This window comes from Stegostoma tigrinum, chromosome 34 (assembly GCF_030684315.1).
Source record: "Stegostoma tigrinum isolate sSteTig4 chromosome 34, sSteTig4.hap1, whole genome shotgun sequence".
NCBI classification, from domain to species: domain Eukaryota; kingdom Metazoa; phylum Chordata; class Chondrichthyes; order Orectolobiformes; family Stegostomatidae; genus Stegostoma; species Stegostoma tigrinum.
The window spans coordinates 25,471,024-25,486,211 of NC_081387.1; the positions used below are offsets into that span (position 1 = coordinate 25,471,024).

Below are 15,188 nucleotides of genomic sequence, written 5' to 3' on the forward strand. Positions count from 1 at the left end.
AAAACTGGTTGGCAGAGAGGAAACAAAGAGTAGGAATTAATGGGTCCTTTTCAAATTGACAGGCCATAACTAGAGAGATGCCACAGGAATTGGTGCTGAGACCCCAGCTATTCATTATATATATTAATGATTTGGGTGAGGGAGCAAAGTTTGCAGATGATACCAAGTTGGGTGGGAGGAAGAAATGTGATGAGGATACAGCGATCCTTCAGCATAATCTGGTTGGGTGAGTGGACAAATCAATGACAGATGCAGTACAATTTTGTTAACTATGAGGGTATTCACTTTGGAAGCAAAAACAAGAAGGCAGATTACTACGTGAATGGCTATAAATTGGGAGAGGAGAATGTGCAGTGGGATCTGGATGTCCTTATGCACCAGTCGCTAAGGGAAGCATGCAAATGCAGCAGGTGGCAAAGAAGGCAAATGATATGTTGGCATTCATTGCGAGAGGTTTTGGGTACAGGAGCAAGGATGTGTTGATGCAGTTATAAGGGCCATGGTGAGGCCACAACTAGAATATTGTAAGCAATTTTGGTTTCCTGTTCTGAGCAAGGACATTCTTGTTTTCGAGGGAGTGCAGCATAGGTTTACCAGGCTGAGTCCAGGGATGGGTCTGACGTATGTCTAGGTTAGGAATGTTTTTGCCAGAGTTCAGACAAATGAGGGGGTTGTCATAGACACTTAATAATTCTAGCAGGTCTAGACAGAGTAGATGCAGGGAGGATGTTCCCAATGGTGCGTGTGTCCAGAACCAGGGGCCACAGCCTGAGGATTCTGGGTAGACCACTTAGGACAGAGATGAATTGACATTTCTTCATGCAAGGAGTAGTGTGCCAGTGGAATTTATTACCACAGGAGGTAGTTGATGCCAAGATATTGAATGTATTCAAGAGGTGGCTAGATATAGCACTTGAGGCGAATGGCATCAAAGGTTATGGATTAGGCCATTGAGTTGGATGATCAGCCATGATAATGATGAATGGCAGAACAGGATCGAAGGACCGAATGGCCTCCTCTTGTTCCTATCTGCTATGCTCTTATGTTTCTATGAACCAACCTCTCTCTGGAATATAATAAAATGTGAGGCTGGATGAACACAGCAGGCCAAGCAGCATCTCAGGAGCACAAAAGCTGACGTTTCGGGCCTAGACCCTTCATCAGAGCTCTCTGATGAAGGGTCTAGGCCCGAAACGTCAGCTTTTGTGCTCCTGAGATGCTGCTTGGCCTGCTGTGTTCATCCAGCCTCACATTTTATTATCTTGGAATTCTCCAGCATCTGCAGTTCCCATTATCTCTCTCTGGAATAGCTGGTCACGCACATGCTCAGTAGCTATTCCCAGAGGTAAAGTATGATGGACAGTAGCACAGCTCAGCCAGCTCCTCAGGGGAACCTGGGGAGTGGCCCAGGGCTGACAGACATGGACTGCATTAATTATACAGTCAGCTTGACTCATTACAATTCAGTGATCCTGAGCTCAGGCTGATCCACTCACCCCTCAGTCTCTCCAATGTGACATTCCAATGGCTTCACCTTGTGTTTCTCACCTCCAACAGGGGCAGTCGCCTGGGCTTCCTCCGGAAGTGGAATGATGCCTGTGCTAAGAATGATCTGAACTCCCTGAGGTAAGATGTCTCCACTCAGTCATAGGCTCAAAGGTCTTCACACTTACTACATTCCTGTTTCCAGTCCACCACTCATTTCCCCTCAGTGTCTCACCTCTGCCCTTCTTCCCTTCACTTAGCTCCCCTCCATCCATCTCTGCTTCCTTCTCCATTCCTTTAATTCCCTGCTCCAGCCACTCTTTACCTCTCTCCTACTCTACAGTTGATTTTTTTTTTCATTCCTTAATTTCACTGTTGTTCTCCACTCCCAGAGATTGGGTGGGACAATCAGACAACCAGACTGTGTCCTTCTGTCCCCACCCCCCCCCATCATTGGAGTGGGTGGGACAGTGGGTCAGACACTGTCCTTTTCCCCCCACCTCTGGGATAGAGTGAAGTCCTGAATAACAGCTGTCTTCCTTTCTCTCTTTGGTTTCTGATGGTCTCTGTTGTGTTTTGGACTAGGCCTACAGCAGAGGAGGCCACACAGTGGGGAGAATCACTGGATAAGTTATTAGCTCATCGATGTGAGTACCTTACTGTGTGAGACTGAGTATACGTGTGAATGAGATGAGGAGTATGTGTGAAGATGTACACACAGCTCTGAGAGTTTAAGAGATATCATTGATATGTGTTCAACATTAGCGGAGAAAAGAACAATGGATAAGTCACTTGAGGGTAGCATGGTGGTTCATTCGTTAGCAATTCCATCTCAAAGAGAATGTGCAAACTCCACACACAGTCACCCAAGGATGAAATCGACTGGGGTTTAATTCCACCCTCAGGTGACTGCATGAAGCTTGCACATTCTCCCCATGTCCGCATGGGTTTTCTCCAGGTGCTCCAGTTTCCTCCCACGGTCTAAAGATGTGCAGGTTAGGTGGATTGGCCATGCTAAATTGTCCAGAGTGTCCAGGGATGTGTAGGCTAGGTGTGATACTCACAGGAAATGTAGGGTTGCAGGGATAGGGAAGGGGGTTGGGTCTGGGTGGGATGCTCTTTGGTGGATCAGTGTGGACTCGTTGGGCTGAGTAGCCTGTGTCCACTGTTTAGGGATTCTGTAATGGCGAGATAGATACACACAGACTTGGAATGATGAGAGGAAGGTGAGATTGGTGGATAAATATCAATTGATATTCAGAGATAGATGGATTAGAAGATCGATATTGATTGATATCAGAGATAATGGGAGCTGCAGATGCTGGAGAATCCGAGATAACGAAGTGTGGAGCTGAATGAACACAACAGGCCAAGCAACATCTCAGGAGCACAAAAGCTGACGTTTCGAGCCTAGACCCCGTGCTCTTAAAATGCTGCTTGCCCTGCTGTATTTGGCAGCACAGTGGCTCAGTGGTTAGCACTGCAGCCTCACAGCGCCAGGGACCCGGGTTCGAGTCCCACCTCAGGCGACTGTCTGTGTGGAGTTTGCGCATTCTCCCCGTGTCTGCATGGGTTTCCTCTGGGTGCTCTGGTTTCCTCCCACAGTCCAAACATGTGCAGGTTAGGTGGATCGCTATGCTAAATTGCCCATAGTTTTCGGGGTGTGTGGATTATAGGGGGATGGGTCTGGGTGGGATGCTTCAAGGGGCAGTGTGGACTTGTTGGGCCGAAGGGCCTGTTTCCACAATGTAGGGAATCGAATCTAACCTAATATTAATTGATGATAGGGTTGGAGAGATGTCAATAGAGAGATACAAGTGGAGGAGCTGCGACGGTGAGTGGAGGGATAGATGGTTGGAGAGCTGATGGATAGGTCGATAGACAGACGGAGACATATAGATTCGGAACTGGACGTAGGGAAGGATCAATGATGAAAATGAATGGATTGATGAATATGATATCAGTAATAGGCAGATTAATTTTTGGCCGATCAATATCTACTTTATTTTGAAGTACTCCTACTTGCAGTTTTCCTTGGCAGCAGTACTTGTTGGAATCTGATTTCCCTGGAAAGTACCCTTTGCTGAGAAGGCGATGTGTTCCACCTCTGCCTGTTGCATAAGATGTGGAGCGACAGACGAGCTCAACCTGTAGTAACGGGTAGTGCCGGCAGATGGTGATGCTGCACAGCTTGACTGAAACACGGCGGGTGTCGCCCCCTATGGGCACTGACGGCAATGCTATCAGATTTATTTCCAAAAGCGGAAGAAGCAGGAGCAGCCAAGAGTAACGGACTCATTTATGTAAGGTTCATTGGTGGACTTACATTATAGATATTTAGAGACCCTTCAGAAGGAGGCGCTTTGGCTCATCGTGTCTGTGCTGGTCATCAGACATTCATCAATTCTAATCTGATTTTCCAGCACTCAAGTAACCATCTAAATATTTCTCAAGGTGGTCAAGGTTCCTGCTTGTAACACCCTTTTAGAGAGTGTATTCTAGGTATCCACCACCCTACAGGTAAAAGAACATTCCTCAAAATCCCACCGTTTATTATAAAGCTGTGCTCCCCAATTATTGACCCCAGTCCTAATAGGAATGGCTTTCCCCCATCTACCCAGTCTATGCCCGTCAGAGCTGTGTACACCTCAATCAGATTGCCCCTCAGCTTAATCCCATCTAAGGAAAACCTATCTAGTCACCCTCTGAATCTCCTCTGCACCGACCTCCAGTGTAATATCATCCTTCCCATAATGTGGTGACCAGAACTGCACAGAGTACTCCAGCTGTGGTTTAACTAATGGGAGGTTCAGAACCATCAGAATCTCCTCATTCTTGTTTTCAATGATAGTGGCATGATGGATCAGTGGTTAACACTGCTGCCTCATAGCGCCTGGGACCCACATTCAATTCCACCCTCAGGCACCTCTCAGTGTGGAGTTTGCACATTCTCCCTGTGCCTACGTGGATTTCCTCTGTGTGCTCCAGTTTCCTCTCACAGTCCAAAGATGTGCAGGCTAGGTGGACTGGCAGTGCTAATTGTCCATAATGTCTAAGGAAGCATAGGTTAGATGGGTTAGCTGTGGGAAATGCAGGAGTACAGGGATATAGTGGGGGTAGGTAGGGTGGGATTCTAAATAAAAACAGAAAGAACTGCAGTTGCTGCAAATCAAGAACAAAAACAGAATTTGCTGAAGAAGCTCAACAGGTCTGGCAGCATCTGTGAAGAAAATAATCAGAGTTAATGTTGCAAGTATTCCCCAGATTTAAATTCTGACTTTTTCTTCACAGATGCTGCCAGATCTGCTGAGTTTTTCCAGCAACTTCTGTTTTTGTTCCTGGGTGGGATGCTGTTCGAAGGGTTAGTGTGGACTCGCTGGGTCATATGGCCTGCTTTCACAATGTAGGGATTGTACAATAGTGGCGGATTATAACATGAAGGTGGTGTATCATGTCAGTGAGGAGCCGAAGGTAAGCGTTAACCTGTCAGAGTGACAACACTTTTGTCAGAATCTGCCCAATCCATTGAGCCGGAAATGTTCAAGCTGCTGCTGCCCCTTCTCCAATGCTGTGCTGAACATTTCCCTGGTTTGTTGATCTGGTTTTCACTCCCACTTCTGCCGGCTCACATGGTCCTGAAACAGGGAGGCAACATTTCACCCACGCTGGGTTAGTCAGGATCAAGTGCATTTCTCAGGCTTGCGAGAGTGGGCAGGGAATGCTTAAAGTTGCAGGGAGGGGTCTGTGCTCACAGGAGGAGATTGAGTTTCACAACACAATGGGCACAGTCCAATCATATGTGCACCACTGCCTGAACAGCAAGCTGATCACAACCAGGCCATCTATTTACATGTCACTGAGAGGGAATTAGGAGCCCAGACAGAAATCAGTATGAACTGAGCCAACTAATTATCACTGAGTGACAGTGCACCCCCAGCCCTCAGTGATGTGATGGTGTTTAACTTTCATAGTGAGAGGTTTGAAATACAGGAGCAAGGAAGTCTTACTACAGCTGTGCAGGGCCCTGGTGCGACCACACCTGGAGGATAGGGAGTAGGTTTTGGGATTCCTCGCTCAAAAAAGATAGACTTGCAATCAAGAGAGTTCAGTGAAGTTTCATCAGATTGATTCCTGGGAAGGCTGGCTTATTCCTATGAAGGCAGATTTAACTGACTGGGCCTGTATTCACGGGAGTTTAGAAGAATGAGAGGGGATCTCACGGTAACCTATAAATTTCTGATGGGGCTGGACAGACTGGGTGCAGTGAGGATGTTTTCCCTGGCCATGGTCCAATACAAGGATACTGGGTAGACCATTTTAGACTGAGATGAGGAGAAATATCTTCAAACAGAGGGTGGCATTCCTATGGAATTCTCTGCCATTAAAAGGCTGGGGAGGCCAAGTCACTGAATACATTTCAGTAAGAAATAGATTTTTGGAAGTTACAAGTGTCATGGGGCATGGGTAGAGAGTGGGAGTGTTGGACCGAGACACAGGGTCAACTGTATTGAATGTAGCAGAGCTAGCTCAGTGGTCTGAATGGCCTACTCATGATCCTAGTTTCTAGGCTTCGGTTATTTCCTCTGGTTTTTCATAAATTTAGCAGTTACAAGACCTTAAATTTTGAATGTTGTAGTATCATTGTGTGTATTTCTGATGGATGCAGATTGTAACTTAGTAAATGAACTCTAGATCAACAGTGGGTGTGGTATAGCAATTTGTTCCTATCTCTTTCTAGTAACAACAGAGGGCAGTGAAGAATGAATGGCGCCCTCTAACTGAGAAAATTCAATTATGACCTGAGAGAGGTCTTTATGAACGTGAACAAGTTCAGTATGGTAAATGTAACAAAGGCATTCCCACTCTTATAGACACAAGATGAAAGTGATTCGGTCACTCATTTTTCCCATCAGGAATTCAGGAAGTACCCAGATGCCTGAAAAATGGTGAGGGTGTGGCCGTCACACCCACAGGGAGTAGTAGAAATGATGTGTATTGATACAGTTATTTGGGAAGCAGGATAGAGTTATGCAGGTGAAAGGAATAGAGCAATATGTGGGTCAGCTTTGCTGAAGTGTCAAGTGGAATTTGAGCCTAGCCCCACCTATGGCCTACATTCTGTGTGAAAACACTGGGAAATCCTCAGGTACAGAGTGCTGAGTCTATCATGTAGAATTGGTTGGGATTAGGGAGGGGGGGGGGGCGCTTTTATTACCCTTCAGTTATTATTCCTGCTGGGTTCTTTTTTACATATTCTTTCAAGTGGGTATCACTAGGAAGGCCCAAACCCAAACCCTAATTGCCCTTGAACTGAGTGATTTGCTCAGGTCATCACTGAGAATCACCCACATGCTGAGGGCCTGGAGTTATCTGTAGGCCAGACTGGGGTAAGGATGGTAGATTTCCCTCAGGATGAGCAAACAGGATGGAGCAAACGGTCCAATGATCTTTACCACAGTCACCATTGCCGAGGTTGGCCAGATTTATGAATTGAATTCCAATCCCATCAGGAATGGGATTTGAATCGTTGCCCTGGATCCTACGGATGATGAGGACAGCCACATTACCAATGAGCTAGTGTCTTCGTGAATCTACATGAATTTTGAGAGAATAATACAGTGAGTGACCACTTGGAGCAGGGGGTGAAAGGGTACAGGATACGGATGACAGTTCCACTTGACCTTGCTCTGTTTGTCCCCTCAGATGGCTTGATGGCTTTCAAAGGCTTCCTGCGTACAGAGTTCAGTGATGAGAACATTGAGTTCTGGCTGGCATGTGAGGATTATAAGAACACCAAATCCAACGCCAAACTCACATCCAAGGCCAAGAAAATCTTTGAGGAGTTTATTGATACCCATGCCCCCAGGGAGGTAAGAACCCATTGGGACACACACAGAGACCAAAATGATCTGGATTCGACTTCACAAGCTTCAAAATCTCCCCTCCCCCCTACCGCATCGCAAAACCAGCCCAGCTCGTCTCCACCTCCCTAACCTGTCCTTCTCCCACCTCAAGCCCCATCCCCACCTCCTATCCTCATCCCACCCCCTTGACCTGTCTGACCCTCTCTGGACTGACCTATCTCCTCCCCACCTCCCCACCTGCACTCACCTTTACTGGCTCCAGAAGGTGTCCGAAGGTTCAGTGACAGAGGTAGGTTCTGTGGATTGTTGTGGAAGACAGTGAGGTAGCAAACAGCAGAGAGGGCCTGAGATGTACAGGCAGCTGGAGGTTGAGAAAGGGACTGATCCCAAAGGGCTGAAATACCTGCAGTGATGTTACAATTGTAAGGGTAGCTTACGGACATGGCCCATGTGAATCACATCCAGCAACACCTTAAAGACAGGCCTGCAACCAGGTCAGGGGGGTGGGGCGAATGGAGTAACCACTGGTAAATGCACCGTCATCGTCAACACTGCCTTATCTCCAGGGCTGCGAGTGCAGGTGCAAGGGCAGTGGGGAGGGTGTGGGGAGAGCGGTGGTGTGTGGGGCTGGATATCTGGGAAACAGAAATTTAGCAACCTGAAAATCTAACATCCTTTTCCATTTGTGTTCATTCACCCCTTCTCCCTTTTCTCTCTCTCACCCCCAATTCTCCCATCATTTCCTCCCTCTCTTTCTCCCACTGTCTTTCCCTACCTCGTTCCCTCTCCCTCTCTTCTTCTCTCTTCCTCACTCCACTCTGCCTCTCCATCCCTCTGCCTCTCCCTCCCTCCATTTCTTTCTATATCTCTCATTCGCCCTCCCTTGTCTCTCTTTCTCTCTTTCTTTCTCCCTCCCTCTGTCTTTCTCTCACGCTCTCCCACCCTGTCTCTTTTTCTACCACCCACCTCTTGCCATCTCTCTTTCTCTCCCTACGTCCCTCCCCCCCCCCCACCCACTTCTCTCCCTCCTTCCCTGCCCCTTGCCCTCTGTTTTTCTCTATCTCTCTATCTCCCTCTGTCTCCCTTTGTCCCCCCATCTCCCTCCCTCTGTCCCTCTCACTCTACACCCCCTCCTCCAGGTTAACCTAGACTCTCACACTAGGGAAGTGACCTCCACTAACGTGCTAAGCCCAACTCACTCGACCTTTGACCTGGCCCAGAAGCGGATCTTTGGCCTGATGGAGAAGGACTCCTACCCTCGCTTCCTGCGCTCGCAATTCTACCTGGACTTGTCGAACCCCAAGAAGCTGAACGGGGTGATGTAGGGAGGATTCAGGGTGTGGTGCCAGTGGAAACGGGGGAGATCCTGACTCTCCGTCATCCACACCCACTTTCCTCCTCGCCACCCCCACCTCACCCCAGGGCTTGCATGCTGCCCCTAGCCCCCAACAACCACAGCGGCTCCACCGCACCCATACGAGACAGAGCCACATCACATTGTCTTTGACACGTTGCCAGAGATGTGAGGAGGACAGTGAATGGCCACCTTCCTGGCTGGATGGAATGACGCTCAGTGATTGGCTGGTTTAAGACAGAACTGCAGTCAAGTCACACCCTCCCACCATTACCGCGGTGACCCTGTGGTGCCATGCATGCCTATTTATTTTCAGACTGTATTCAAGATGGCCAACAGTGAAGGCGATCCAGACAGGAGTATACTCCTCGGCTGTGATAAATGTCCATTTATTTATTGTTTCCTGTGCCACCCTCTGGGCAGAGATCATACTGAGAAAGGGTCGGCACATTTACAGACTCAGTGGTGTCAATGTTACCTCCCAGCCTGATGTGGACAGAGGCTGCAGACTCACGGAGTATGGCTTTAACTTTCCCTGTGTTGTTGTCGCATTTTATTTATTGTATTCCAAACGGCCTGCATGTACCCACCTCCAATTTGCACACACACACAGGCCCTTCAGCCCTCCACACCTTTGCCCTATCTAACATTTCTGCACGTGTGCCGGCTGCAAGGGCGGGCGAGAAGGCCAGTGGAATGCAGGAAAACCTACCGCCCATTTGCTGTGTCCATCCTGTAACAGGTCCTTCAACTGTGGAACCAGAATAATTATCCCTGCAGAACAGGATTGGGGTGGCAGGATTGGGGAGTGGGGCTTGGTGCTGGGGCTGGGTGTGGGGGCTTGTTGTCACCACCTCGGCTGAGATGAAGCAATGTCATGGGCACCTGGGAAAGACAGCTGGCATCTTCCCAGTTTCTTCCGGGGTGGGGCACAGAGCCGTCCTGACATTGCTTCCAGCTATTGGTACAACCCAGCAGCTAGAGAGCTACCCACTGCTCAGTGTGAAGAAGGCTTCACCTTCAGTGCTATTGAGGGCGTGGAACACAGGCAGGAACAGCAACACTCAACAGCCTCCCAGTTTGCACGGATCCTGCTCTCTGGCTCCGTGATGAAGGAATGGTTGGTTGACTTTCGGCCAGGTGGTTATATCTTGGACTAAGTCGACAGGTTTCCCTGGTATCAGTCAAGAAGGTATCTATTGCCAGTGGAGCTGCAGGAATATATTCCCAGGTGGAATGGCTCCTTCCCATATTTTTCCTTTTTTGGAAAGACTGATTCAAAACCCAATTCTAGATTCGGTTTCACCATCCTGGCTTCATCTCTGGGAGATAATAGACACAGGAGGAGGCTTCAGTTGAAGGGAAAAGCTCCACTGGAATTCCCAATCTTGCAGTCACTGGGATTTAGAATCTCAGCCACATTCCCAATCCCACAGTCACTGAAATTCTGAATCTCATTCACATTCTCAATCCATTCACATTCTCAATCTGAGTCACATTCCCAACTCTTTCATGTTCTCAGTTTTATTCATATTGCCAATTCCAATATACTGGTAATCCCAATAAAATTTCCCATCCCATTGACATTCCCAATCTGATTCCCAATTTCAGCCCTATTTATAATCTCAGCCCCAGAAACAATCTTACTCCCATTTACAGATTTAATTTAATATCCACCCTTCAACCTGTTCATAATACCAGACCAATTGATGGCCATATTCATGGCTCTTTGTTTTTTATTTATGGTACATTGGCATTGCTGGCTGGGCCAACATTTATTTCCCCTGTCCCATTCCAGCCTGAAATAGAAGATCTGATCTCCCCCCGCCCAACCCCTCCACCACCACCAAAGGTGTGGATGGCAGCTGGAGGGTGCATGGTTCATGTTAGAACAGAAGAACATAAGAGCTAGGAGCAGGAGTAGGCCATCTGGCCCCTCGAGCCTGCCTCACCATTTAATAAGGTCATGGCTGGTCTTTTTGAGACTCAGCTCCACTCACCTACCCACTCAACCTTAATTCCTTTACTGTTCAAAAACTTATCTAGCCTTGTCTTAAACACATTCAGCGAGGTATCTCAACCGCTTCACTGGCAAGGAATTCCACAGATTTACAATTCTTTGGGTGAAGAAGTACCTCCTGACCTCAACCCTATATCAGCTTCCCTTTATTTTGAGGGGATGCCCTCTAGTCCTACTTTCACCAGCTAGCAGAAACAACCTCCCTGTCTTATCTATTCCCTTTATATCTTATATGTTTCTATAAGATCTCCCCTCATTCTTCTGAATTCCAATGAGTATAATCCCAGTCTACTCGACTCTCCTCATAATCCAACCCTCTCAACTCTGAAATCAACTGAATGAATCTCCTCTGCAGCCCCTCCAGTGCTAGTACGTCTCTGCTCAAGTAAGGAGACCAAAACTGCACACAGTACTCCAGGTGTGGCCTCACCAGGACCCTATACAGCTGCAGCATAGCCTCCCTGTTTTTAAACTCCATTCCTCCAGCAATGGCAGACAAAATTCCATTTGCCTTTTTAATTGCCTGCTGCACCTGCAATCCTAATTTTAGCGATTCATGCACAAAGACACCCAAGTCCCTCTGCACAGCAGCATGCTGCAAATTTTGACCATTTAAAACATAGTCCATTTTGTTGTTTTTCCCACCAGAATGGATGACCTCACACTTATCAACATTGTACTCCATTTGCCAGAACTTTGCCCACTCACTTAGATTATTTATACCCCTCTGCAGACTTTCAGTGTCTTCTGCATACTTTGCTCTACCACCCACCTTAGTGTCATCAGCAAATTTTGACAGACCACTCTTCGTACCCAATTCCAAATCATCTATATAAATTGTAAACAATTACAGTCCCAACAATGACCCCTGAGGCACACGACTAGCCACTGACCGCCAACCAGAAAAATACCCATTTACCCCAACTCTTTGCTTTCTACTAATCAACCAATCCTCTATATCCATGCCAATACATTACCTGTAATACTGTGCACCTTTATCTTATGCAGCAGCCTTTAGTGTGGCACCTTGTCCAATGTCATCTGGAAATCCACATAAACCACTTCAACAGGTTCTCCATTGTCCGCCATGCAAGTAATGTCCTCAAAGAATTCCACCAAATTGGTTAACCATGACCTCCCCTTCATGAACCCATGCCGGGTGTTCCCAATGGAACAATTTATGTCCAGATGTCTTGCTATTTCTTCCTTAATGATAGATTTACACATTTTCCTCACTACCGAAGTTAAGCTAACTGGCCTATTGCCACCTGCTTTTTGTCTACCTCCTTTTTAAAAAAGTAGCGTCACATTAGCTGTTTTCCAATCTGCAGGAACTACCCTAGAGTCTAGTCAATTTTGGTAAATAATTACTGATGCAGTTGCTATTTCTCCCATCACCTCTTTTATTCCTGGGGTGCATTTCATCAGGGCCAGGAGACTTGTCTACCTTTAGCCCCATTAACTTGCCCAGCATTGCCTCCTTAGAGATAATGATAGTTTCTAGGTCCTCACCTGCTATAACCTTCTTGCCATTAGTTTTCAGCATGTTATTTGTGTCTTCCACTGTGAAGACGGACACACAATAACAGTTTAATGTCTCAGCTATTTCCTCATTCCCAGTTGTTAAATTGGCCTTCTCATCCTCTAAAGGACCAATGTTTACCTTCGCTACTATTTTAAGATTTACATATTTATAGAAACTTTTGCTGCTGGATTTTATATTCTGAGCTGGTTTACTCTCATAATCTTTCTTATTTTTCTTTGTAACTTTTTTCTTTGTGGCTTTCTGTTGATCTTTAAAGATTTCCCAGTCTACTAGTTTCACACTACTCTTTGCTTTTTTTGTAAGTGTTTTTTTTCAATCTGATACTTTCCTTTATTTACTTAGACATCCATGGCTGGTTGTCTGTTTTTCTACTGTTCTTCCTTGTCACTGGAATATACTTCTGCTGAGCAATGTGAAAAATCGTTTTGAAAGTCCTCAACTGACCCACCATAAAGTTTTTGCTGCCATTCTACCTTAGCTAACTCCTCTCCCATTCCTTCATAGTCTCCTTTGTTTAAGCACAGCATAGGTATTGGATTTAACCTTCTCATGCTCCATCTGTATTTTAAATTCGATCATACTGTGATCGCTCCTTCCGATAAGATCCCTAACTGTGAGATCATTAATTATTCCTGTCTCATTACACAGGACTAGATCTATGATAGCTTGCTCCCTCGTAGGTTCCATTACATGTTGTTCAAGGAAATTATCGCAGTTGCATTCTATGAACCCTCCCCAAGGCTGCCATGACTGACCTGGTTTGACCAATTGATATGTAGATTAAAATCCTCGATGATAATTGCTGTACCAATTTTTACATGCATTAGCTATTTCTATGTTTATCGCCTGTCCCACCTCGGTGTCATTATTTGGTGGCCTATAGACCACATCTATCAGTGACTTCTTCTCCCTGCTATTCCTAATTTCCACCCAAATGGATTCAATGTTTTGTTCAGTAGAACCTGTACCATCTCTCACTGCCACCCTGATATCATCCTTAAAAATCAGAGCAACACCACCTCCCTTACCTTCCTGTCTGTCCTTCTGAATACCCTGGATATTTAACTCCCAGTCATGGCCATCCTGTAACCATGATTATGTAATGGCCACTAAGTCAGACCCATTTGCCATTATTTGCACCGTCAACTCATCCACCTTGTTTCGAATACTCTGAGCATTCAGATAAAGTGTCCTTATGCCACTTTTTGCACCTTCTTTTTGGGTCCTATTACTTTCATTACTAATGGTTCTTGACTGCTCCTTCACTTTAACATTTTTCCTAATTTTCAATGGAGTCGAAGCTTCCTCGTCACCTGCTAACCTGCTGCTTTGCCTTCCATTAATTGTTATTCTCCCTCTATGCTCACTTTTCCCTTTCCCCTACTTACTCATTTAAAGTCCTATTAACCGCTCTATTTATCCTTTTCGCCAGAATACTCTACCCATCCCTGTTCAGGTGGAGTCCATCCCAGTGGTATAGATCCCTCCTGTCCCAGAACTGATACCAGATCCCCATGAAAAGGAAGCCCTCTTTCTCACATCACTCTTTTAGCCGCAATGTTCCTACCTGCTGCTGGTTTATTTGGGGGATACAAGGGCAGGAACAGGAGCTACCCCATTGTCTCAGGGCCAGTGTCATTCGGACCCTGAGGTGATTGCAATAAACATCACTGCAACAATGGTTAGTACAGGAACTTCCCACCTTGGATCTCCTGTTCCCCTGACTGGCATAGCCCCACAATACCGATTTTGCAGCCCCCTCAACCCCTCACATCAACTCACTGACCCCGCAGCTGAGCTCAGTGACAGTTCGACCTGGATATGAAATTCCACTCCCCCATAATAGCCAGGTCTCAACAGGCTTTGGACAGAAAGTCCATGTTGGAACCATTTTTAACTGCTTCTCAGAGGCTTCAGACAAGCTGCCATGGAACACACTTCGACGCAGATTTAATTCTGAATGGCAAAATGTACTAAAATTGCCTTTGAGGTGAGGCTTGTTGGAGGCACAATCCCCACTGGCAAGGAGAATTAAGATGACCCAAGGTGAGATTTTCGTAAAGTGTCTGCACTGATGTCTTTGTCCATGAGAAACATAAAATAAAAACATGTTCATTCTAAGTAACAACCGAGCTACAGCATCAGTGTATTCCCGGCTGGCGAATTGGCAAACCCAGGAAGGGTTGTTATTCACCCTCAGGATTGTGGGCATCATGGATAAGCCCCAGTTCCTATTGCTCTCAGTTGGCAAGCTCCCGCCCCCCGACCCAAGCTCAGTTAGGTCTACCCCAGTCTTAGCTACAATGAGACTGTGTTGGTAAGCTCTCCCCCTGTCTCAGCTACAATGGGACTGCGTTGGTAAGCGCTCTCCCAGCCTCAGCTACAATGGGACTGCGTTGGTAAGCGCTCTCCCAGCCTCAGCTACAATGGGACTGCATTGGTAAGCTCTCTCCCAGCCTCAGCTACAATGGGCCTGCGTTGGTAAGCTCTCTCCCTGTCTCAGCTTCAATGGAACTACATTGGTAAGCTCTCTCCCAGCCTCAGCTACAATGGGACTGCATTGGTAAGCTCTCTCCCAGCCTCAGCTACAATGGGACTGCATTGGTAAGCTCTCTCCCAGCCTCAGCTACAATGGGCCTGCGTTGGTAAGCTCTCTCCCAGCCTCAGCTACAATGGGACTGCATTGGTAAGCTCTCTCCCAGCCTCAGCTACAATGGGCCTGCGTTGGTAAGCTCTCTCCCAGCCTCAGCTACAATGGGCCTGCGTTGGTAAGCTCTCTCCCTGTCTCAGCTTCAATGGAACTACATTGGTAAGCACTCCCCCCCGATTCAGCTACAATGAGACTGCATTGGTAAGTTTTCCTGAGGTGGTGTTGACCCAGGGGGCTAGGAGCTGAGACTTTGTTCCTGAGCACGGTGT

At 46.9% G+C, this 15,188-nt stretch overlaps 1 protein-coding gene across 2 annotated transcripts in view; it reads left to right on the forward strand.

Annotated features, from left to right (window-relative positions):
• The window catches only part of LOC125446524 (regulator of G-protein signaling 3-like), an 85,773-nt gene extending 71,034 nt beyond the window's left edge, over positions 1-14,739 (forward strand). For both annotated transcript variants that reach the window (XM_048520159.2, XM_048520158.2), the window contains 4 exons: positions 1,558-1,626; positions 2,071-2,132; positions 7,189-7,355; positions 8,489-14,739. In XM_048520159.2, coding sequence (XP_048376116.1) covers positions 1,558-1,626; positions 2,071-2,132; positions 7,189-7,355; positions 8,489-8,674 — 484 coding nt within the window. In that variant the 3' untranslated portion in view covers positions 8,675-14,739. The remainder of the gene's footprint in view (positions 1-1,557; positions 1,627-2,070; positions 2,133-7,188; positions 7,356-8,488) is intronic.
• Positions 14,740-15,188: the final 449 nt, after the last annotated feature.